This window comes from Myzus persicae, unplaced genomic scaffold (assembly GCF_001856785.1).
Source record: "Myzus persicae strain clone G006 unplaced genomic scaffold, MPER_G0061.0, whole genome shotgun sequence".
In the NCBI taxonomy this organism is placed as follows: Eukaryota; Metazoa; Arthropoda; class Insecta; order Hemiptera; family Aphididae; genus Myzus; species Myzus persicae.
This window is the reverse complement of record NW_019103989.1, coordinates 408,703-434,249: the sequence shown is the minus strand read 5'-3', so window position 1 is coordinate 434,249 and position 25,547 is coordinate 408,703. Positions and strand designations below refer to the sequence as shown.

Genomic DNA, 25,547 nt, shown 5'->3' with positions numbered 1-25,547 from the left:
TAATTTCAGAAACTACTTTAGACCGACTACAATAAATGTTCTATTAATAGATTCCTTTTGACTAGACGGGTGTTTTAAGATTTTTTTTCAACCACAGTAGGTTTCTATAGAGTGGCTCGCACACGCCACACGAGTATGTCATTTTGGCTCACGAAAATCGAATTGTTTTTTATTTATGTGTGTGGTTGCCATTGGTTACAAAAATACATTTCAATGAAATGACTTGCCTATTCACTATAGGTGTTGCTATGGTATTTTTTTTTTAAATAAAACAAAATGATTTTTAATTTATTGTTATTGTTATATTGTTATTCAAAATGTAAGTACAGAAAAAATCAATATCTTTATGTGTGTAGTTTATTAGCTCAAAAACTATTCCATCGATTTTGATGATTTTCAAAGATAGTTCTTACAGAGATTTTTATAGATGATAGTCGGTTGAACCACGTTCGAAAATATACCAAGTTTTATATTAAATCTGCCGCAGGTGGAATTGGTTGAATTATTTCACAAATCGAAGTATATCAATGTCGATTTTTCAGTGAACTGAGGTTTATTAACCGAGATACTGCACCATATTTTATGTTTATTAATTTTTGCCGGGTGGAGTGGGGTATACTACTTATACTGCTATTATTATATATTCCTAGTAGGTACCTATTTGAATTTGTCATTGTTCATATTAATCGAAACTTTGCTAATTATTATTGTATTATATCATAAGTAATAACGGCCCTCATTTAATATTTTATATTGTTTGTATCGTTTTGAAAACAACTTTAGATATACTTAACACAGCATTCTGAATAGTCTATTGGGTTTCAATATTATACATGTATTTGGTTTGAAAATTGGTATGGTACACGAGAATCATTAATTAATTTATAAATACAAATATTAATAACATTTATCAACTTCAATTTTATTATTTTCTTAGAAGACGATTTATCATAGATAGTTGTCTGTTATTACTTATTTCAAATCTGGACACTAATTCGATGGTATGCAAGAAATTACAAGATAAAACGTATTCCATCGTGAGTCAATGTCCAGTAAACAACATAATTTAATTTTGAGCATTGAACATCGTAGTTTGTACTCAAATCGACAGTTATCGTATAAATTATACCATTTTTTTTTATCATTTTCCTAGTAATATTTTAAATTAAATTAATTATCTACTAATGATTATACACAACTATTAAGGCCTCTAATTGTCATACACTGGCTTATTAAATTAAAGTCTAAGTTCAATTATTGAATTACTAATGCTCCATTCATGTAAAGTAAAGCTACGCACCTGTGCACTTATCGGCTGCCCAGGTTTTTTCTTAACATTAATGGAGTATTATTCTTAAGTAATAATCAAACATTGATAATGTATGAATAATAATTCGATACAAATATAAAGTGGATAAAATAATACTACAGCGCATAAAAACGTTAATATGATTCTATATAACTAAATCAAAAGATTAAACATTTTACTATGATAATCACAATAATATAATTTAAATTAGACTTAAACACATCAGTATCTAAAGAAAATAATAAGCACACTGTATAGAAATGTTATAGTTATTAACAATACGGTTAATTAGGTAGGTACCTACGGTAATATCAGTTGTAGTGCTACAGCGTTTCGAGTCAGTAAATTAAGTCCAGGTGCGTATTTTTTTGTCGATATTGCTGTTTATTTTATAGTGTTTTGTACTTGAAACTGTGATCTACGCAGACGAGTTTTATTATTTATATTGCTAAATATGATGGACTAATGAACACTCTGCAGTCACCAAAAATGTGATCTTTATTTGTTCAAACGTATTCATAGGCCTTAGCTAATATTATACTCGATGGCACGCAGAACGTTTGACGATGCTATAGAGGCTCTTTTTTAGTACTGGTTGGAACGGTATAACAAATTATTATATTAACAAGACATTTATAAGTTATTAAGTCTTATTCAAATAGATTACAAATCTATGTATTTTTCTTAATCTTTCTACACATTTATCATTTTATACAATGAAAGATTACAATATTATAATGGAAAATGATACTTATATTTTGGATAAATTATAGACTTAATACCTACTAGAGATCTCTTTACAGAGATCTTTTGCAAGTCATTTTTTCAGCCCAAACCGGTCCGCAATTTTTAAAACACTAATAAAACACTAATATGTATTAAAATCAAATACAGTAGTATTATTTATCCGTTTATCCATTATAATATAGTTTGATATAATATAATATTATGATATATGTACCGAGAATATTATGCGCTGATTTATTTTTTCATCACACTGTCCAATATGCCCACCCGTATAATAATATTATCATGCTCATTGGCTTGACATACGGTCTGTTTCGTTTAAGCGACAGTATAATAGCAGGTAACTGTTGTAATAGGTAGTGCACGGTCGTGGAAATGAACGCATCATGGTGCATTGCGATGATAGCGGTCTGCGCACTGACGTCGGGACGATACTACCAAGCCGCGAACGGCGCTCGAATCCTGGCCATGATGCCGATAGCGGCCAAGAGCCACTGGAACGTGGTAGACTCGGTGTTGCAGACGCTAGTGGCCCGCGGACATCACGTGACGGCCATCACGCCGTTCCCCAAGAAGTCGCCGGTGGCCAATTACACGGAAGTGGACATGTCGCGTCTGATGCCGTCGGGAGTCAGCGTGCCTTGGGACACGGTCTTGGGCGAATGTTCGGTGCACAACAACCTGCCGTTCCTCTCGGGCCGTCACAAGGATATGTGTCGGGCGGTATACGAGCATGATGAGTTCTGGCGGGTCATCGAAACGAACAAGTAAGGCGATCATAATATTGTTGACTGTTATCTGCCTGTTTATATTTATTGTATGTGTAAACAACTAAATATTCAAGTGTATCCCTCATAGCTGCTATCTCATATATCGCAGTAAAGGAGCGGTATACTGATATTTAAATGCATTTGCACAATGTTCCCCATACGACTGAACCAACTATTGCTTTTAGTAAAATGATTATAGTGAAAGAAATGGGTAAGTACACCCATAGCGCGCCATATCTCCAGTTTTAACATCTACGTTTTTTTAAACATTTTTATTCGAAGTCTAGCTGAACCTTGTTAAAAGTCTGTGTTTATAACATTTGTACATTTTTTCAAGAGTGGGGTCCAAAAATGCAACTATCACATATAGATACAAAATTACCCACATTAAATGATCTTTTATTAAAAATTATACTTATAACTTATAACATTTTATTTATTATTATTTATTTATTATAAGAATAAACGCCGACTGGTTTCTACAAAATATTATATAAGATGATCAACTTAAATATGATTAGATAATAGTAGTATACTATTATTATACACGAATACTATGTTAAAATTTAAAATGCATAATTACAATTCAATATGTTACTTTTAAAAATAAACAGTCAGAATAATCAGCACTAATAAACAATATAAATAAAATATAGCATATTATTACATTAATATGTATTGAACCATTATTTTTAATTTTTATAGATATGACCTGTTTATCACCGAACTACTAGCCTCGTCGTGTGATGCATATGTGTCTTATTATTTACAAATTCCACAGATAGTCATTGTGTCGAGCCATGTTCATACATGGTACCATCATACTTTCGGTAGTCACATGAACCCTGCGCACATTTCCACTTACCACGCACCGTTCGCTGTGCCCAATAACTTCATACAGAGATTGATGAACTCATTTGATTACTTGTACTCACACATGGTGTTCAAATGGGTCGACAGGGAATCGACAGTGATCGGTCGAAAATATTTCGGTTCTGACGCACCAGACGCTGATACCCTAATGAAAAATTCGTCATTAGTGTTCGTCAACGGGCATTATACAGTGGACTTGGCCAGGCCTCTTTTGCCTAATTTCGTGAACATAGGTGGAATTCATTTAGTGCAGCCAAAACCATTGCCTAAAGTAAGACATATAAGTATATAACAACTATGATTGAAACATATTTTACTCTTAAATTACTATGTTTTTTTTTTAGGATATTGAACAGTACATCGATGATTCACCGAATGGTGTTATATTCTTTACGCTAGGATCTGTGATTCGATTGGAAACAGCACCAGCATACTTGCAGAAAGTGTTCGTTGAATCATTGGCCGAAATACCTCAAAGGGTACTATGGAAGTATGACGTTCCAAATATAGGAGACCTATCAAAAAATGTTAGAATAGGGAAATGGTTTCCCCAAAGAGATATTTTAGGTACAAATTTAGAAACCTGTATCATAATAATTTGTAACTACTAGAGTAGGCAATTAAATAATGAGTTAGGTATGCCAAGGGTTTTAAGTAGGTAAACTTATCTACACTTTATTAATATGTATTAGGTATGCGATAATTAATTAGAACAATTATAACATTAAAGTATTTAAGGCCAGTTTAAATACTTGTTTAATATAGTTTATACTCATAATTTACACTCATCAGCGAATATAATTTATTATTATGCATGCTTTACTTGCTGCCCACTGCCTTTTAAGATTGTTTATATTTAAAATTTGAATATATTTCGTTCATCAAATACAAAATATAAGGACGTCTATCAATAACTATTTTGTTTCAGAACATAAGAATGTCAAATTGTTTATATCTCATGGTGGTATGTCTGGGATCTATGAAGCCATAGATAGTGGAATACCTGTACTTGGTATACCTCTATTTTTCGATCAATCACACAACATTGCCAACATAGCTCATTGGGGTGCAGGCATAATGTTGGATCACAAAACGTTGACCAAAGATATATTTGTGAATGCTATCAAAGAAATGACAACTAACTATGATAAGTAAGATATTTTACATTGAATTCTATAGGCTACAACAGCGGTTTTTGACCTTTTAAAAACACTGCACACTGTACTCTGTACTCTCCACAACATTTTTACGGCACGTGCCTCAGCCATGAACAACTTTTTCTATGACGAAGATATTATTTTTATTATTGAAGTGAATACTTTATAGGTGACAGAGAACCGTTTAATACAGTTTTTTTTTATCTAATAAAACACTGACGAAAATGACCACTCAAACTCAAATATTTAATCAACTAAATACAAAAATAAGATTACTAAAAATGTGCTTATATAGATCAATCTCTCGTCCATGTTGTGAAAAAATAGAATATTTTGACAGAATTCAAATCTAGGTAATTATTGAAAAGTATTGTTGGAATTAGAGTTGTCTGTTTGAGTGAAAAAGAAATGTATACTTAGATTTCGTTATAATATATTTCTTGGTTACCTAGGAATTGTTTTTCTAAATTATTATAGCTCTACTAGAAGTATAGCAGTAATAGCATAATTCGATAGTCGACAACCATCCAGTAAAGTTCGATTTTGTGTTATTATATTTTCTTCACATTAATTATAAACACCAATTGATTTATATTTTAAAATATGACTTTTTTATTTTAAAGTCACTAGTATAAAACTATGATAACTTAAATATAATATTATTAATTATTATATTTTTATAAATTATACCTATTATAAAAATAACTTTCAAAAGCTCAAGATGCATAAGTTGCATATTTTATAAATTAGCTACTTTGAATTTTAGTTATAACTGTGAATATTATTCTAATGAATCATGAATGATTTGATTTCACAATAATAGTATAAACTTGCCTATGCTTTTTAAATTTAAAAAGCTGGAATTGTTTGGACTATTAATCGCTGCTATCACACTGGTTGGCCAATCTCTTACATATCATGTCTCTCTAGTAGTATATTATCATATACAATCAATAAATATGATATATATAGGTAATGTTTTTTTTCCTAATATTCAAGAATATAATATAATTTTGCATTTATAGATACAAATTAAAAGCGATGGAACTTTCTAGAAGATTTAAGGATCGACAGAATACACCAAAAGAAGAAGTCATATATTGGACAGAATATGTAATCAAACACAAAGGCGCACATCATTTAAAAACAGCTGCTTTAAAATTACCTTGGTATCAATATTTTTTAATTGATATTCTAATTGCCGTTGTATTAATTGCTTTAGTTAGCTTAAGTGTTTTTATTCTTTTATTAAAAACTATTAAAAATCTTGTCTGTAATGTAAGTAAACCAAAAAAAGAATGAATACTACAAATTCTAATTTTAAATATTTTTAAAAAGTGAATGTGAAATAAATATTCATTGTTATTGATTTCAATAGGTTTTATTTTTATTTTTAAAAATTGACTAATTAGGTGTTTTATATTTATTCTATCGATAGATTGTAAATGTACCTTTTTATGAAATTGTAGTTCATCAAATATAGTACAAACTTATTATACGAAAATGTACGAATAAATCATAATATAAGCCTTGAACACTGGTAGAGAGTTGTAAGGCTTAGGTTGTGATTCATATATAACCTACAAACTAGAAGTGCTAATGATCGCCATTACTGCGGCATCTACCATGCCGACGTGGTACGTCCATAATAAAATTTCTAAGGGGTATTTTCTATTCGTATTTTTAATTAATGGGCTTCAGAGTGTTTTTTTTTTATAAAATTCATGGTCTACACGTTGGGGCGATACCACCGAGTGGTGTGTACTGTCGAACACGGTGCGAGGTATGCCGACTGCAGGTGCTCTGGCCACCGGAGAGCCACCGGACCGGTGTGGTGGACGAACACCACGGATGTTGGCCGATCGACGAATAGAGCATCCAGATATGACCGTGGCCACTGGATTCCGGATTGACCGCTTGGATGACTAAAAATTTAGGCGGTGATCATGTGTGCAGCGACTCAAATAAATTTCGCTGGACATGAGTTCGTACACGCGCAGCTCCACTATACAGTCAATATTTTTAATGCACTGCCGTTTGTCATTTTGTTCACATGGTTCAATTGGTTGTATAAAATTGAACGTTTGGAAAATAGGATGTCGAATAAAAATAAAAAGTAATAAGATGCACAATATTATGGTATAAAATTAGCAAAAATTAATCATAACAATTACTATGTAATACACCGTTTAAAACTAGTGAAAATCAATATACGAATTTTAAATTATGTTTTAATTTATTTTAAGTTATGAAAAAAATAATATGACTTGTAAAAAAAAAAATTCCTTACGTTTCCCAAAAATTAGCTATCCCTAACAAATATTCATTAAATCTCTGAAAAATTAAATGTTTTTATGTGTATATTGTACATTTGTACATGCCGTAATCAAATGAATTATCCCTACGAAAAGGTCGGTGACTGATGAACCTATAAAGTTGACTACACATTTAGAGCTCGACCAATGTCACATAACCAATTTTGACGTAAAACCGTGGTCACTACGAACGCGCGTGGTCGACTGCTAGTTTCTCATCACTTGAGCGTAGTCCACGTCCCGGGCCGTTTGGTGCGACGACGAATACGACATAATGTCCACGAGCGTATATTTGGAATAATAGTTGAACATGTCGGCTTGGCCGCCAAGCTTTCCACCATCATCTGTAAGCAACCGATCGACCACAGCAACGTTCGCACGGCGATCGAAAAACGGCGGCGGTGCAGCTGCTCCGGAACGCATTTATGAAATGCTGCTGTCTTTGTGGAGAGGGCGCAAAGGTGCAATAATGACTATTCAGTTAATTAATGAAACGATTATAATGAACATTTATTAATAGGTATTGTGAATTTGTTTTGTTTACAGATAATCGCTTTAAAGTATTATATTATACAGAGGGACAGGTATAGGTAATGCTTTTTATGATGTATTTTTATCTATAATCTATATAAGTAGATCGTAGGTAGCACTGATATCTCTTACAATTAGGTAAAAAAAACAAAATATGATGACTAGGTAGTGATAATTCCAAACAAATAATGCCTGCATGGTATTAATTTGTCTGATAACTCGACATTATTTAATCCAAAAACTTGATAAATTAAATAATACATTCTCGGAATAGGTACTGTGTAATACAAATTAGGTTACTGGTTTGGTTCAATGTGCTTTACAATCGATGGCGTATTATCGTTTAATAAAACATAAATAAATAAATGATAATATAACCTTGTGTTGACGTGTTGTATTAGATTATGAACATTTATGTTTATGTTTTATTCGTTCGAAAGTATTCCTCAAACGATTGAATTTTTACTTTACCGTATAGATATAGCATATAGTTTATCGATAGGTATACTTACTTTATAAATGTTAAGACTATAAAATATTTAAAATGCATTTCACATTAGTTTTTTTAAATGTACACTTTACAATGACTGTTGTTTATGGAGCTCAAATATTCGCTTTCGTGCCGATATATGGACAGAGTCATTGGAACGTTATGGATGCTGTATTACAAACTCTCGTGACTGCTGGCCACAATGTTACAGTTATAACTCCTTTTATAAAAAAAGAAAAAATTGAAAACTACACTCAAGTAGGTACAGCATTTGTTTGTGGTAAGAATAAACAAGAGCACAATTTATTACCGCTGTTGCATTATGTTTGTTTTCATATTATGTACAGCATTACAGCAATCAATGGTTTTCGAAATAAACTTCAATTTTATAAAAATGCCAATGGCCAATGCTGAACAAAATAGGGTACCAACTAATTTTTATTATTTTATTATTTTTCAGATAGATTCTTCTTCCTATATGAGACGGTCGGCGTCGGCACCGTTCAAGTACATAGCTGGATCTGATGGTTCTGAATATTTAATTAATACACATCTAACTTCGTGCGAAGCTATTTATAAGCGCAAAGATTTCTGGACCGTACTCGAATCCAAAAAATATGACCTTTTCGTCACACACTTGTTGGGCTCGGGCTGTGATTCGTACATAGCCTACAAACTACAAGTGCCGATGATCGCCGTTACTACATCTGCCATGCCGACGTGGTACGTTCAAAATAAAATTAACTAGTTATTCTTGATTAACACCTTATGCATCAATGTATTTATATTTTATATAATTTACGTGCGCATACACTTGCATATTGTTTATTAGGTTAAACGGTGAATTTGGCAATCCTTTGACTACTGCGTACACGTCCACACTAAATGTGGCGATGGCGAGTCCTAAAACATTTTGGGATCGTTTTTTAAACAATTACGATTACATACGCTCGAATAGTCAAAGGTGGTGGCACGATCGCAATGCAACGATAATTGGAAGAAAATATTTCGGCAAAGATGTGCCGGATTCTTATACGTTAATGAAAAAAATATCATTAGTATTCGTCAACAGCCATTTCTCTTTTAACCTACCCAGGCCTTGGATGCCAAATCTTATTGAAATTGGAGGTATTCACGTAAATGATCCTAAACCATTGCCAAAAGTACGGAGTTTTTTTTTAAATTATTATTTTTATACCTACTATAATAATTTACACATTTACAAAAACATCCTACCCTTAAGTTTATCATTTTTTAGCGGATTATTGGTATTCCTATTAAATCCATTATAGGAATAAGAGAAAAATTTATAGAAGGATAGGAAATGTAGTCAATAGAGTACAAATATTGAGGGCTGAAATAATGATAGGCATGTTTTTGAAAAACATTGCTATTAGTCATTTTGAGACTGAGTATTATAATTGTTTAGCAAAGCATCCAAAACAAATCCTTAGCCTTAAATAAATGCATGCGTATCATATAAACATTATTAAATAATTGTTTAAAACCTTTCACTTTTACTGATCATTAAAAATATTAATCGTGGATTTTTAATAGGACATACAACTATTTATTGACGACGCTCCAGAAGGGGTAATATATTTCTCATTTGGTTCCACTGTAAAAATGGATTCACTTCCACCAAAAATGCAAATTTCTTTACAAGAGGCATTTTCTGAACTACCACAACGGGTACTATGGAAGTATGATGGTGAAGTAATGAAAAACCAACCAAAAAACGTTATGATCAAGAAATGGTTACCCCAAAGAGATATAATGGGTCCGAATATTATTTCTAATAATATTAATGAGAATAAATAAATATTTTTTTTTACAGCACATTCAAAATTAAAACTATTTATTTATCATGGTGGGTTGTCTGGTACAAATGAAGCCATCATCAATCAAGTACCTATACTTGGCATACCATTATTTAGCGATCAACACAGAAACATAGCAAACGCAGTATTCTTGGGAATGGGTCTAAGTCTAGACTACAAAACAATAGATAAAAAATCAATTGTAGCTGCTGCTAAAGAAATTATCAACAACAAAAAGTAAATTACATTTTTTCAAAACAATGATTTAATAAATTCTAAAAAAGTATAATAATTATAGTTGATCTAAAATTATTAAAAATATAATAAACAGTTACATCTTACATGTATATTTATTTGTATTGTACTCGTATAAATATATACCTATTCTATTCCTATAGGTACAAGCAAAATGTTCAAGAGTTATATCAGTTGTTTAAAGATCGACCTTTGTCTCCAAAAGCGCTAGTTGCATATTGGACCGAGTATGTAATTAAACATAATGGAACTGAACACATGAACTCAGCATCAAAGGACATGTTTTGGTATCAGTATCATCAGTTAGACGTTATATTTGTGATAATATTAGCTTCGATAAGTACATTAGCCATTGTATTATATATTTCGATAATAATTATATGTTCTATTCTTAAATATATTCATTTGAAACAAATTAAAACTGAATAAAGACATTTTAATACAACTGTTTTTGTGAAGTGGTTTTTTTGTTTAGACCTAGGGTATACATTCTAAATCATAAATGTTTAGGTTTAATATATATATCATAATATATTATGAACCCAATATCATACTATTTATAGATACTGTTATAGTAATATTATTGTGTTAAAAAACGTTGTGCAATTTATTATTCTTGATAAGCAGATTTGGTAATAACTAATAAAAACCTTTAGGTCACATTATTCATGATAAAATTCTAAAAAAAATTGGGATTCTCTGTTATTTTTTTTTTTGTATTATAAAGTTACATAAAACAGGCATAAAAAATAAAAATCGATTTATTAAGTAATCAATATTTTTAACTGCGTCTACTACTTATAGTTATAGATGACCAATGGTATTTGAAGGTATGTATGATACCTAAACCTAGACATCCGAGTTAGATTTGGTATCACCCAAGCTTTACACAATCAATAATCACTATGAAATAATTACTGGCGTATAGAAAATATTATATTATTTGCTATATTGTATTATAGCCGTGTAAGTATATAGCATGATATTTGAATAGAGATCTTTGTCAGGGGCCTCTTAAAAAAAACTAAACTTATGTCTTGGTATTTTATTCCTATTTTATGGACAATAATATCATTTATGTCAATCAATATTTTTAATTAAATTCAACTTGTATGATTTATGACTTTTCAGGTAATAAATCTAACGGTATCAATACGAAGGTATCAATACTTTGGTACCAATAGCTAATCACATTCTAACGCATTGCTTGTGAATTTTTCTTACGGAGTTTTTAAAGTTCACTTATTTTTTTTTCCAAGAGATTAGTAGATTACTGTCTAGAAATAAACTTTGTACTTAGGTTTATAGTTATACGATCGTATGTCAATATAATACAAATAGAATATACATTTCTAAATTTGTAAGCTCTGAAGTTGTACATTAAGGAAAACTGCGTTGGGCCCGTACACATGTGATTATTTTCCGATGTGTTATATGCACTGCCTGGAACAAGTAAATAATAATGAATAATAATTAATGGCATAGGAAAACGATTAAATAAAAAATGAATCTAAAATATTATTATAAAGAAAATATACTTAAAATTGATGTCTTCAACAAATTCTAGCATGACCTTCGCAACTTTGATTCAAAAAAAACATGTCATATAATTACTTCGTTAAGTTCTTCCGGTGGGCGGTGGGTACTTATTCACTATTCACAAGTATAAAAGTATATAAAATAACAAAGAGTGCATTTCCACTTGTATAGTGTAAGAAAATCCTCCAAATACAAACAAAAAAATACCATAAGATATATTTAAAAAATGTCCAATAATACGTATGTACCTAACTATATTTGTAAATTGTGTATTGTGTATTTGTGTATATTTTACATAGTACACAATCATACCCAATGAGACTAGATCAAATTTTTCCTTATAAAATTATCGGTATTAAACTAAGTTATGATGTATGTATTAAAATATTATTATATTATAAAATATTACGTTCACATAATATTATTTATGAATTAACTATAGCAATACTGCCGGCAAACGCAGTTATTAGTTCCTGTTACTGTATAATTAATTGTACCTATCTATAATATTATTATCATAGATTATTGTAGGTACTTAGCATAATACTTAAATACCTTTTCTCAAATAGTTTAGTAGGTATAATAAAATGTATAAAAGAAAAATACTATATTGAAAGCTATTAATATGCGTGTTGTACGACTTGTACTCGCCAACAAATATCCGATTAACAATAATTATTATTGTGACAAAATAACTCGTGTATATAATATATACACTGCTAGAATTATATTATAATTCTAGTGATTATCTCACCTTTGAAAAAGGTCGCCTATAAATGTGGACAGAATAACACTACCTTTAGATGATAACATACTAAACGTTATATACGAACACCCAATTATTTAAATCGCTGATTTACCATTTACGAAATATTTTCTGTTGCCTTTCCCCTCCACGAAATATTTCTACAGGTGGCCTTGCCTGAAAAGGCTCTTCAGATTTTGTGGTTCTACTACAGTGTGTGTTTGTACTGTGATATCTACCGGTGAAACTGGTTAACATTCTGTTTTAAAATGCGACTTGCTGCCAACTAACGTATAATAATATAGATAGCATTCTGCTATATCATCAGCATTCATTATAATATAGTAGGTGCCTATTACAAATTTCTACGTCAAGGTCACTACTAATAATTATTGCAGCGTTTTACTTATATTTTTTAGGAACTCGTTGCAATCTCAGTATATACCTATATAAATATATATATATATAACTTTTAATACTAAAGCCTCATCAAACCTAAACTATTACCACGTGAAGACATTATGACGTGGTAGGCCTGGTAGGGGAACTTGTGTGTTATCCTTGTCAAGCCCAACCTCCTGCGATTCGTCGCTAGTTGAAAATAACAGTAATAATAATAATAATGTAGTTATATTATACGACGGCGCAGCGGCGACGGTCCGCGTGTATTGCATTAGTGTGTGCCCGTGGTTCAGCGGCACTAGGCTATTTTTTATTGGGATAATACTTGTTGTTTTTTTTAATCGTATTTATTTTTCATTTGACGCACTCTTATCGACACCAAACAACGGTTTTTTTTTATCCCATTTAGGTTGTAGAAGAAATTAATATTATGTATCATAACCTATGATCGTTACATCACCATTCACGGACAACCGTCGTAAGACCGCATTCATAAATTTCGCGCAGACGCTGTTGCTAGAGTCCTATACTCACTGTTATTATCTCACTGACTTCAGTTGAAACGTAAGTAGAACTTTAATTATTCACAAGTGTTATATTATTATGTATACAACTATAACACGTCTTTTCAATATTGAGTAAACTGTATATAAATATATAATATTATTTAAATCATACAAGTGTAATAATATATATAAATATTAAATTGATATTATATATATTCCATTTGAGTATGTTTTAATTTATGAAATATTACAGTTCTTTTAAAGTCTACTCATAACTGCATTTATTAAATATCAAATAAGGTTATTATACTTGATTATGTTTATTACTTTAAGGAAGTGGAAGAATAATTATAACATATAAATTGTAGGTATTATACTATTATCAACTAATTAACCGGTAAAACTAATACTATTTAAGATATTTATCCTCTAAATGCCATATCAAAAGAGAACCCCACTTGGGGTATACTAGAGTTTCGAGTTTTTTTAATATAGGTTTTCTACAACAAAGAACAAATTTCCAAAATGTAGTATTTTTGTTTACTAATTGTTGGTAACATCAATTTGTACATTCCTTTTCGAGCGTTTACAGTTAAAAGTGTCTTTAATCGATACTCAGATTAAATATTTATTGTATTTAGATTAAATATTTATACATTGAAGGCTGTCAGTCAGCTCGTATTATTAAGTATATTTTTGATTCTTTACAAACAGTAATACGGTAGTTTGTGTTAGTTTTTGAGGAAAACACTGTATTTATTCTATCAAACATAATATTTAGCAATTTAACATTATTTATTTATAGAAACAATTTTAAATGTAACGCATCAACATCTGAGTTCTAGTTATTAGTTATTACTATCATCAATATTTAAACATACAATTCTAAATCATCATATCAGTAACGAACAATGATGTATGATAACAATTTATTTTTTGATAAAAACGTGAAATTTACGATATGTGTAATTAACATGTCAATAATTAATATTAAAAGTTAACGATGCAACCATTCGAAGAAAATACATATTTTACCTACACCAATATTAGATTTATCTAAATAATTCATATACGTACTGAATTCAAACTAATCATATTAAATCTGTAAAAGAAATACAATTAATTGTTTTAGTACCTGATATTTGAAGCAAGTATAAATCAAGAACGTCGCTTATTCGGTGACGATATATTACTCTCTTATATTTCTTTTAGATATAAATTGTATGTATCTTTATCAATCCAAATTATTAGCATATGATAACTGATTAAAATTAAGAAAAAATCTTTGGAAAAAAATACTTAGGTACTCACGTTTATTTTATTATTATTTCAACAAATATTCAGTTAAAATGTATAACAATTTATTTATTTCATTATTTTTATAATGTTCAACGTCATTACATAAATTATATATTTTACAATAGTACTATTAGTTATCCATGCCAAGCCAATTACCTACTAATAATTAGTAATAATAATAAACCAGCAAGTTGTGTTAACCAAATCGATTTCTGTACATACTCATTGCATTGCTGTAGTAGGATTATATTATATTTATAAATCAATTTCAATTATCTTTCTGAAAGCTTTATATTTATTTACCTATACCAATTATTCGAAATTACATTGGTTATAACTTATAGCTAACAATTTTCTGTAGTTTGAACACTTCAATCAAAATCGTTACATAATGTAGGTACCAATCGTTTTAAAAATATAAATATTGACTTAATAACTAAATAATATTTGTTAGGTTTGTACAATGCACTATGTACTCAAGTAAAATACACAATCATATCTATTATTACATAGTATAACAAATAGGTAACGTGATTATGTTTAATAAAGCCAAAATTATTAATTTCAAAGTTGAATCTTTGATAAGCAAATCATATTTAAAAATAAAACATTCTTGATTATGTAACAATAAAGAGTAAAATAATAAAATATTTTTCTTCGTCTTAATCATAATAATTGTCTCAAGTACCTAATTCATTTTTAAACAAGAATACATTAGCAGATTGCACTTTTAATCGTCGTAAATCTTAAGCATAAAAAATAATAATACATTAAATAAAATGTAACGTAATGTAAGTATAATCACGTAATATTTGAATGTCAAAAACATACATTTTTATATCACTATGTGGTGGCGCAAGGACCGTATATAGTGGTAAATATTAATTTATCAACCATAAGTATCTTCTCACGATTCCCACATTTTAATAACATTTTTTAATTTTCATACCCATAAGGCCAAACGAATTATACTACATAGACGAAATCAAAAATGTGTGTTATTGTAACAAACTTTTCTCTTGTTCCTATTTTGGTGCAAAATATATATTTGAAATCAATGCACCGATCTAACTGATCTAAGTGAGTAAGTATGATACTGTGATGTACATACATCAGATTATCATATTTATCACATTATATTATTATCATATCATATTTCATACTAAGAGTTGATACTTTATTCGGTATAAGAACTAAGGTTAGGTATAATACTTACTGGTATTCTGTAAAGACTGGCTGGTGCTACAACTGCTCAATGAGATAGGTGCAGTTTTGGTTCTGGTGATACACTGGAGCAGTGGACAACCCAGTTCTTACTAAATGCCTAATTAAGAATTGAACTTCAATCTTTAAATTAGTTCGAGATAAATGGATGATAGTCAAATTTTGTTTAAATGCAAATAAAAATAAAAACGTTGAAATATATTATAGACATATTTTAACTCCAGTTAAAACAATTTTTTTGTTTCGTTTTCATTTCACTAAAAATAATAATAATTCTATAAAATTATGTTGCGTATCTTGTAGTTTAAAATATGCACACTTTTACTGTTTCAAATAATATTGTTTATGTGCATGATACGTAGTTAAAATAATTCTGATATTAAACTTTAACGATTGTCAACGATGGTTTCGGATAGTAAATTGGACCTAGTTGGTATTTTTGAGAGATTAAAATTATAAATGCCGGTACTCGTGAAAACAAAAAAATAATTGAAGAAAAAAGAGAATTTTTTGCAAAAAAGTTTTAGACAAAATCGTTTATTTGGTGTAACTGTATAATAACGAATTAAAGTAAATAAAGGTTTTATATTTATAACATAAAAAAAAGTTGACAGTAAATTCACATTCATTGTGTATAAGCGTTTAAAGTTTTAATTTTTAAGACTTTTATCAGATGACTATAATAACTATTTCTTTTTTAGTTGTAATTCAATAACTAATAACTGCAGATACTTGACATTTTAACACCTTATGCATAATATGATGACATTTTCAAAATAATTTCACTCTTTTTAAGCCATTTATAGTTACATTTAAAATTTTAAAATTTGTATTCTAAAAATGTCAATAATACATTTTAGTTAAAAACATTAATAATTTAATATAAAGTTAATTGTAAGTTGAAAATACCAATATTAATTTAAAAATATCAAAGATACATGAGAACTATTTTTTTTATAAGCATTTTAATTTCAAATGTTAAGGAAATTCATCATAACTATGAAAATTTGCAAATTATTTTGTGGTTGAAAATGTATTAGGTGTTTAATTTGTATAGCTAACGATTGAAAATTTAAAACAAGATTTTCATAAGTAGTTTAATAGTTTAAACTTTAACCCAGACATTTTAAAAAGATTATTAATACAGTTTTATTTTTTAGAGACATTTTAATTTAAAATTTAGACGAAATTATATATTTTAAAAGAACGGTTTTAGTTATTTTGCTGTAATTTAAAATATTATTCATGGGTGTTTGAAACTTTTAAATTGTATTATTATATTTTATACGCACAATGCCATTTTCAAATGCAATGTTTTCGACAAAAAATAATTCAAGTTAATACTGTATAAAATTAATAACTTTATAGCATTAATATCATAAAATATATTTAGTAATATAGGCTGACAGACTGCTTGAGCTCAGAATCGTTTTTCGTATACTATGAAGCAGTCCTTCTGCACAGTGGAGTGGTATCTATTTACCCACCTTTTTATGTGTTTAGTTTAAGACACGGTTATGAGGTAGGATACCAAACTATTTGTAGCCAGACACCTGCAGTATCATAGATGTATTGATAAAGTGAGAATAGAATATGTGTCTCAACATCGTCAATCGGGAGAATATACAAGGGTGAAGGGAGTAACAGGGACTGAGATACTATTTCAAAGATTCTATCTTGTCTGATACACTGAATGCACAGTATTAGTCTCGAAAAAAACACTCACCTTAATAATATGCTTGTCGTCTATCACTTTTTAAGTGTATAATTTATATTTAATTAATGACAATAATTAATATGACTTAAGTAGTACACGGCTGCTTATCACCTAGACCCACTCTTTGCGCTTTGGTCTGCATCGCGATATTATAATTTAGATACCCCCATTAATAATATTAAATGAAAATAATTGATTTACTTGTCCGAGCGCAGATGAAGTACGTCGGGCTGCTACTGGTGGCCGTCCTGGGCGCGCTGTCCACCACTGACAGCGCCAACATCCTCGGCGTGTTCCCCATCAACGGCCGCAGCCATTGGGTGGTGTACGAGAGCCTGATGAAGGCCCTGGCGGCGCGCGGTCACAACGTGACGGTGATCACATCGTTCCCTCAGAAAACGCCTCTGGCCAACTACACGGACATCGACGTGTCTGCGTCGTTTCCGTCCGCGGTGAACACGCTCAGCGTCGAAATGGTGCTCAAATACCTGACCAGCGTGTTCGCCAACCAATGGTTCATCGCTGACCATCAGATGAATATCTGTCGGCAGTCACAGAAGCTGCCAGAGGTGAAAGCGCTCCTCCAAAGCGGCATCAAGTTTGATGCGGTTAGTGCGATTTTATTATTTTTCCCTCTGTTTTCGTATTGTTATTACGATAATAAGGGGGGTATTATTTTATCATCAACCACTCATTATTTCAACAAGTATTAATGCTTTTGAAAATTTTCTCACATGGTTTCAAGTTGTTACAAAACATCGGTTTTTTTTTTTAAATATTTTTTATCCTTATAATTTGGGAAGAGTAGTTTATGAGTTCTAAGTATTTAAAGTTTTGAGTCTAAATTAAATATGCTTTTATGATCATTACTATATAAGTAATATAATACTGTCTAAATCACTAAATGAATATACTGAATTAATATGATAGTGTAAAGACTTATTAATTGTGTTAGACTATATTAATTTTGTAAATGTTGAAGTAGAAGAATTTGTTTGATTTAAAACAAATACTAGAATATTACTAAAACTATTGCATTATATAATATTTGTATTATAGAACTATTAATCAATTTATCACAACTAATAGACTTCTTGAAATTATTTTTATTGTAACCTAATTAATAAGAATAAATAATTTCCAAATATTAGTGTGATGTTTCAACTTCTAATTTGTAGAGACTATCTATATACAGATGACTAATTCAATACTCATACATTCAATATTTCAATATAACAATTTTGAAATAATACATATCTATGAAATAATAATAAAATGTAATTTTAAGAAATTAAAATATGTTCACGAGAAATGCATACTAGTCCTGAAAATAGGATAGTGTAAATAAAACAATTATTTTCAAATTCTTTTTGAAATACTTTGATACTTCTATGTTTAATTAAAATTTTTTTTTTTATTTGTTTCGATACTGCATACTTATTAAATTCAAAGCAACGATGTTGATTATTATTTTATTTTTGTTTGTAGGTTTTCACAGAAATATTTGGAGCTGATTGTGATGTTGGTTATGCTTACCATTTCAAGGCACCCCTATTATCCATCATGTCTAGCTCACACTTACCTTGGAGCTATGACCGTGTGGGTGGCCCAGACAACCCTTCGTACATACCAACGATCGTAACAAGAGCAGCTGGAAAGATGAACTTTAAGGAACGTATGATCAACACCTTGTACTACATATACTTTAAAATAGCATGGAAGTATTACAGTGAGTGGCCAGCAAATGAACTGTTGAAAGAGAACTTTGGACCGGACGTACCTCACATCAACGAAATAGTTTACAACACTTCCATGGTGTTTGTCAACGGCCACTTTTCTTTGGACGGACCACGTCCTTTAGTTCCCAACATGGTGGAAATCGGTGGAATACATGTTAAATCACCCAAGCCCATACCCAAGGTAAATACACATCACTCAACTAAATTTAAACAAATATATATTTTGTTTTTATTTTAAAACTACGAATTTAATAATTTATAAAAAAATCCGAACAGGATATAGGTACCCATACCTACAAACTGCAAATAAGAGGAGTTAGGCGTTATTCGTCTAACTCTACTCACCACGGCGCATGATGGAGTGATTTAATAAAAGAAAAAAATGTACTTAAAACAATAATAAAACTATGATAAATAATAAATATTAAACCTTAATTACATATCATCAATATTTTTAAACTGTTGGGAACTACTGAGATAATTATGGCCTCTATAAAATACTATACTAAGATCGATTTACAATTGATAGGTACTCCGTCACTTAAATATTTTTGATAAGCTCTTGTACCATAAAACTATAAAAGGACTTCACTATTCAGTGTAAAACCAGTATATCCCACGCTCAACTCATTCTTTTAAAACCTCTAAATAGTAACTTGAACGAATAATAATTTATCCACCAGTTCAAATACTATTTAAATTAAATTAAAATAGATTTGAATACTTCATACATTAAATTTAAATAGGTAGTATTTGTACTACATATCTGTAGTCTATATGGCTGTATTGGATAGCTCAAAATAAATATGATCACATTTATTAATACACGGTATAAACTGGAGTATAAACAGTCGGTGGAAATAAAATAAAATAGCTAGTTATTATCTATTCTTGAATTAGGTACATTTGCAATATTTATTTTTATTTATAACAATGATTAAGTCCAATAAAGAATACAATGTTAAATGCCTACAATATAGTTTCTAATATAGACGTATAAATGTGTAAAAGAACAATTCTGATAATTCAAATATTTCTGTATTGCGTAATTTCAATAATTCGAGATAAATAAGCTTAATTTTTTTTTTTAAATTAGTAATAAACTAATAATATATTAAATTACTTTATGTGGTTTTGAAACAAGGTATACTCTAATTTCAAAACTAGACAGTGAACAAATCACATTCTCATAAACAATCCAGTCTATACAATAAGCCAATAACATTAAATCATGGTGATTCATGAAGAAAAAAAGAATAGTGTAAATTAATAACTCAGCATAATGATCCAGGCAGCCGATGTTAAAAATAAAAATATAATAAACAGCTCTACTTACTTCTAAACTTGAGTGGTGTAAATGAAAAACTAAAAAATTCTTAAAACTAATACTCAATAGTAATTTCATAAGAAAAACAAAACCATAGCTTACTACCACAAGCAAGAGTTCAAATAGTCTAATCTCTAATACCTAACTCATAATATTACTCAAGTCCATTATAATTTATAATGAAAATTAACATTATTATACAACAGAAATGTCGTATAGTCGTTTATGATGTAAATAGATACTAAATACTTGTCATTTTTGAATTGTTTTTCAAACAATTAAACTAATTAGTAATTGATTACATGTGCAACTCACATATTATACTCATACCTACTATGCGTAAAAGCAACTATAAAATCATGTACTTACACGTCATGTTACAGTAATAATCATGCATTGCCTAACAGCTATCCAGTTATTTACATACATTTACTGGATCTTATAAACAATTTTAAATCTTTAGTAATTTCTAATTTAAAGTATTGTTGTAAATAGGACATATTGAAGTTTATCGAAGACTCGCCGAATGGAGTTATGTTTTTCACGTTTGGATCTCTTATTCGTATATCTACACTACCACCAAATGTATTGCAAATGTTTAAGGAAGTATTCGCAAAATTACCCATCAGAGTTTTGTGGAAATATGAAGAAGAAATGCCAGACAAACCTGATAATGTATACATAAGCAAATGGATGCCTCAGAGAGATATTTTGAGTATGTATTAAGACAATACATTAATTATGTATATAATACTGGTGAAGGTATATCTTTGAGATATGATGTATTTAAATTTTAAATTTAATTTCAGATGTGAAATTGTCTCTCTAAATCCACCTTTTATATCTGTACTGCAGAGTGATTCACCAACCATGCCCACTCCCATTTCATCCTATAACAATGACAATTCTGATATTTGGAATAATTATTTAGTACCTAGACTATATTTTCCAATACTTAGTTTTTAATAAAATGTAGGTAGTTTCCTGCGTAAGTAAAAATTCTAAAACTACCCTTTTTACGGTTTTTTTTTTTAATTAGAACAGTTTATTTAGTTTTGTGATAGGTAATACATTTTAATAATAGTTTTACATCAAAAATAAAATAGATTTAAAATTTAGTTTTGTATTTATTATACTTGAACAATTTTTACAAATTATAATTAGTATTAATTTCTATAATTTTCAAACCATATTAGCCCACATATCTTTAAACTTAGTATTATTGGAAATGATCCTTAGTACCTACATCAGCTGTTCAAAAGGAAGCATGGGTTAAACATTCCTATAGTTAGGAAAACATGTCAAATAAAAAAAAACAATTTTGACTGATTGGAACTAGTGTCCCATAAATCAATAATCATAGCACACTAATTCTTTGTAAAGAAATAGTATACAAATTCAAATTTTATAGGAGAGTAATGAAATTCACTTATAAAAACATGAGAGTGAGCGTGCCTACTGCCATGTGAATTACTTTGTAGGTAGATTAATACATTGTAAATTATAGTTATGTATTAATATATCTGTATGCATATATATTAATATAACTCGTACCTATAACGTTTATTTTGAACACAATTAAATATAGTTTTTAATTTCAGATCATCCAAAAGTCCGTCTGTTCATGACTCACGGTGGACTATTAGGAACAATAGAAGCTGTACATTCGAGCGTACCTGTCATAGGCATTCCGTTTTTCTTTGATCAACCTAGAAATATATTAAAACTGGTAGAACAGGGTTCAGGTATACTATTGGACTATGAAACGTTGACGAAGGATATTCTATACAACGCTATTACAACAATAGTTAACAATAGCAGGTGAGATTGATAATACAACAATTATTGTTATTACTTTACTATATTTCCATAAAATAATTATTATGTAATTATTATCCACTTTCATTTATTTTAAAATGGGAAACATCAATATATATATTTATATCAATAGCGTATGTATATCATTCAGTTACTATAAATTGAAATCATCGTTGACATGAACTTTTTACAACTTTTTAAAATCATTTGTTTGATCGTAATTTAAAAATCATACAATGACAATTATTGATATAATCATGCTGAATTAATTTTATATATATAAGCAAATACTATAATTAATCCAATATAATATAAAAGTTCACATTTTATTTCAGTTACGCAATAAATGCGAGCAAACTAGCAAAACGGTTCAAAGACAGACCATTGAACGCAACGGAAACTGCCGTCTACTGGACAGAGTACGTAATAAGACACAAAGGGGCGAAACACTTGAGAACAGCGGCCGTTGGAATGCCTTGGTGGAAATACTTCTTAGTTGATGTCATCGGTTTTATCTTGCTAGTCATTTTTGGTGTATTGTATCTAATTTACTTTGTGCTCAAGACTATCTACAAGAAATTATGCAAAAAGACCGTACCTAAAAAGAAGGAAAAGAAAAACTAAAACAATAAATTCTTATAATACCTGAATTACTATAATATACAAATGGTACAAAACAGTTTAGCCCCATTCATTCTTGTGATATGTTTTTTCTTATCATCGGTGTGAGTTGAAATAGTTTCTATCAAAATTATATAGGTAGGTAGATACTAAGAGTCTGAACACATAGGTAGGTACTCATATTAAGGATACATGAATATTAGATCTATTCAATTGAATGCTATTTATTAATTTTAACCATATAAGTCCATAACTATGTGTTGCCTTTTGAATAATTTTTATGTATAGCGATAAATCACTTTACTATAGTAATAGTACCTACTGTGAGCACTGAGCAAGTTAATATGCTTAGCAATCAGAATGTTTTAATATAGTACACAATTTTTAAAATTATCTATAAAATACTACTTACCAGTGTGGTTGATGGTTTTAAATATAAAGAAAAACTATTTACTACTATGTGTTATGCATACATGTATTTAATTTTTAAGCATTCTTTATATGTGATATAATAACAATTTCTAAATAAAAATATTTTTAATGTATACAATTTAATAAAACCTTTCAAAACCATTTCAATATAACTTTTAATTAGGAGTAAACACAAATTCTGAAGTTAGTATTAATTTAAAATTTAATTACTGTGAGTAGAGAAACCTATGTATTCATAAACCTTTATATTCATTAGATAGCTCAATATAATTAATATCTAACTAGAACCACGATAAACTAGACCTCAGTCCTAGCGCTCTGGCCTGATAATTGACCAGCTATTTATTATATTTGTTATAATCAGCACTTAACACTACAAAAAAAAATTAATATTAATAGAAGGACATATAAACATGACCATCCTGATATTATGCTAGGTATTTCTAAAACCCTGAGTTCAATATTAAGAATTTAGACATGTGTCAATAGTGATATTCTTGTAAGTTCACTGTTCAGAGACAAATATTTTTATCAGTATTATTTGTTCGGTAAATTCCATCATGCATATTAAATATGTTAAATTTGATGATTTCCAAATCGGTATGTCTTCGTTTTCCCAAAAAGTAAAATAATTTATTAAATCAAGTGAATAAAATAAAAATATGTGTCAAATTAAACACTTTTGTCGTGCTGCAGTACTTTTACGATTTAAGTTCACCAATAATTGAATTATTATTATATTTTTTTTCATTTATTTATTTTATCGCCATTTGCAATAATTTTCACTTTGATTTTTGCTTTCTAATAATAAATTACATGATGTTTTATAAACATTTAGTTTCACATTTCAATATAAACTGCAATATATTATTTTGAACGTTCACTGCATTTTAATTGTGATTAATTTAAATTCAACGTTAAATCATTGTGTACAAAAAAATGATTTTGAGGGGAGGCAGACCTTCAATCTATACTTCTATGGATATTTTAATATTTTATTTCATATATATATATTGTTATAGGCAATTTATTTTACTATTGTTATTACGGCTGGTTTAGCCGTTTAGGTTGAATTTATTCATGCTATAAATAAATTGCATATTTTATGTATGTATATTTTATAGTAATCTTTATTTTATATAATATGACTATCTGTTATTAACATAATATTATAAGTCAATACCAACATACCGTAAAATGGTATGTGTAGAGCCATGGTATAAATAGCTAAAATTAATCTAAATATTTTTTTAATGTCTTTGTGTCTAGTAAATAATAATTTATGTAGGAAAAATTTCAAGACCCTGGAAATTATTTTTTTTTTAATTACAACATAATACCCAATCTTCTCAAAATTTGAATTTGATGGTTGACATGTTTAATTGTGGATATGGATTTTTGAATATTCTGAATAATGTAATAGTAACTTATAAGGAACTTGGTGTAGAATTCCCTTACCTTATTCATTACAATTTAAATTTCAATACACTTTTAACTATGATAAATAATTTGCACATTTTCGAAATGTAGACAAATTTTGTCAATCAAAAACTAGATTTAATTATGAATATCAAACTATATTAAATGAAATTGATTGCGTGGGATGATTTGTATTTAACATTGGCCCCTTGCTTTAAATTTCTGCAGTGTACAGATGGCCTTGATTATGATTTTAAAGAATAAATATTTATTATTATCAACACCTTGATAACACTTGGAAATGTTGAAGTGAGTACCTATGTGTTCTTAATTATTTTTTATAATCGTGATAGTCATGGATATAGGGTATATTTCCCCTCACCATAAAGTATCACACAGATTTAATTTTCTACTGTATACCACCATAAAAGTTGAAGATTGAAGCCTTTCTACTGCTATCAACTATAAAGGTAACTTGAGACACAAATTTGA

General features: G+C 29.2%; 2 protein-coding genes across 2 annotated transcripts; both read left to right on the top strand.

The window, feature by feature from the left end:
- Positions 1 to 218: 218 nt before the first annotated feature.
- On the top strand, positions 219 to 10,717 carry LOC111037267. Its single transcript, XM_022319737.1, has 12 exons — positions 219 to 251; positions 2,417 to 2,823; positions 3,532 to 3,970; positions 4,044 to 4,266; positions 4,628 to 4,850; positions 5,882 to 6,156; positions 8,230 to 8,450; positions 8,653 to 8,915; positions 9,025 to 9,355; positions 9,750 to 9,972; positions 10,030 to 10,249; positions 10,411 to 10,717. The coding sequence occupies exons 1-12, from the start codon at positions 219 to 221 to the stop codon at positions 10,694 to 10,696; spliced, it is 3,144 nt and encodes a 1,047-aa protein (XP_022175429.1). The 3' UTR covers positions 10,697 to 10,717.
- Positions 10,718 to 13,181: 2,464 nt separating this feature from the next.
- On the top strand, positions 13,182 to 24,617 carry LOC111037280 (UDP-glucuronosyltransferase 2B10-like). The gene is made up of 6 exons (XM_022319763.1): positions 13,182 to 13,517; positions 17,915 to 18,307; positions 19,188 to 19,619; positions 21,261 to 21,480; positions 22,367 to 22,586; positions 22,919 to 24,617. The coding sequence occupies exons 2-6, from the start codon at positions 17,915 to 17,917 to the stop codon at positions 23,205 to 23,207; spliced, it is 1,554 nt and encodes a 517-aa protein (XP_022175455.1). The 5' UTR covers positions 13,182 to 13,517; the 3' UTR covers positions 23,208 to 24,617.
- The last annotated feature ends 930 nt before the right edge of the window (positions 24,618 to 25,547 follow it).

Excerpts from the sequence above, each read along its gene's own strand:
- LOC111037267 (XM_022319737.1), top strand. The coding sequence starts at position 219 with ATGACTTGCCTATTCACTATAGGTGTTGCTATG. Across the intron at positions 8,916-9,024 it reads ACATCTGCCATGCCGACGTG|GTTAAACGGTGAATTTGGCA; the intron begins GTACGTTCAAAA and ends ATTGTTTATTAG. Across the intron at positions 9,356-9,749 it reads ATCCTAAACCATTGCCAAAA|GACATACAACTATTTATTGA; the intron begins GTACGGAGTTTT and ends GATTTTTAATAG.
- LOC111037280 (XM_022319763.1), top strand. The coding sequence starts at position 17,915 with ATGAAGTACGTCGGGCTGCTACTGGTGGCCGTCCTGGGCGCGCTGTCC. Across the intron at positions 19,620-21,260 it reads CACCCAAGCCCATACCCAAG|GACATATTGAAGTTTATCGA; the intron begins GTAAATACACAT and ends TGTTGTAAATAG. Across the intron at positions 22,587-22,918 it reads ACAATAGTTAACAATAGCAG|TTACGCAATAAATGCGAGCA; the intron begins GTGAGATTGATA and ends ATTTTATTTCAG.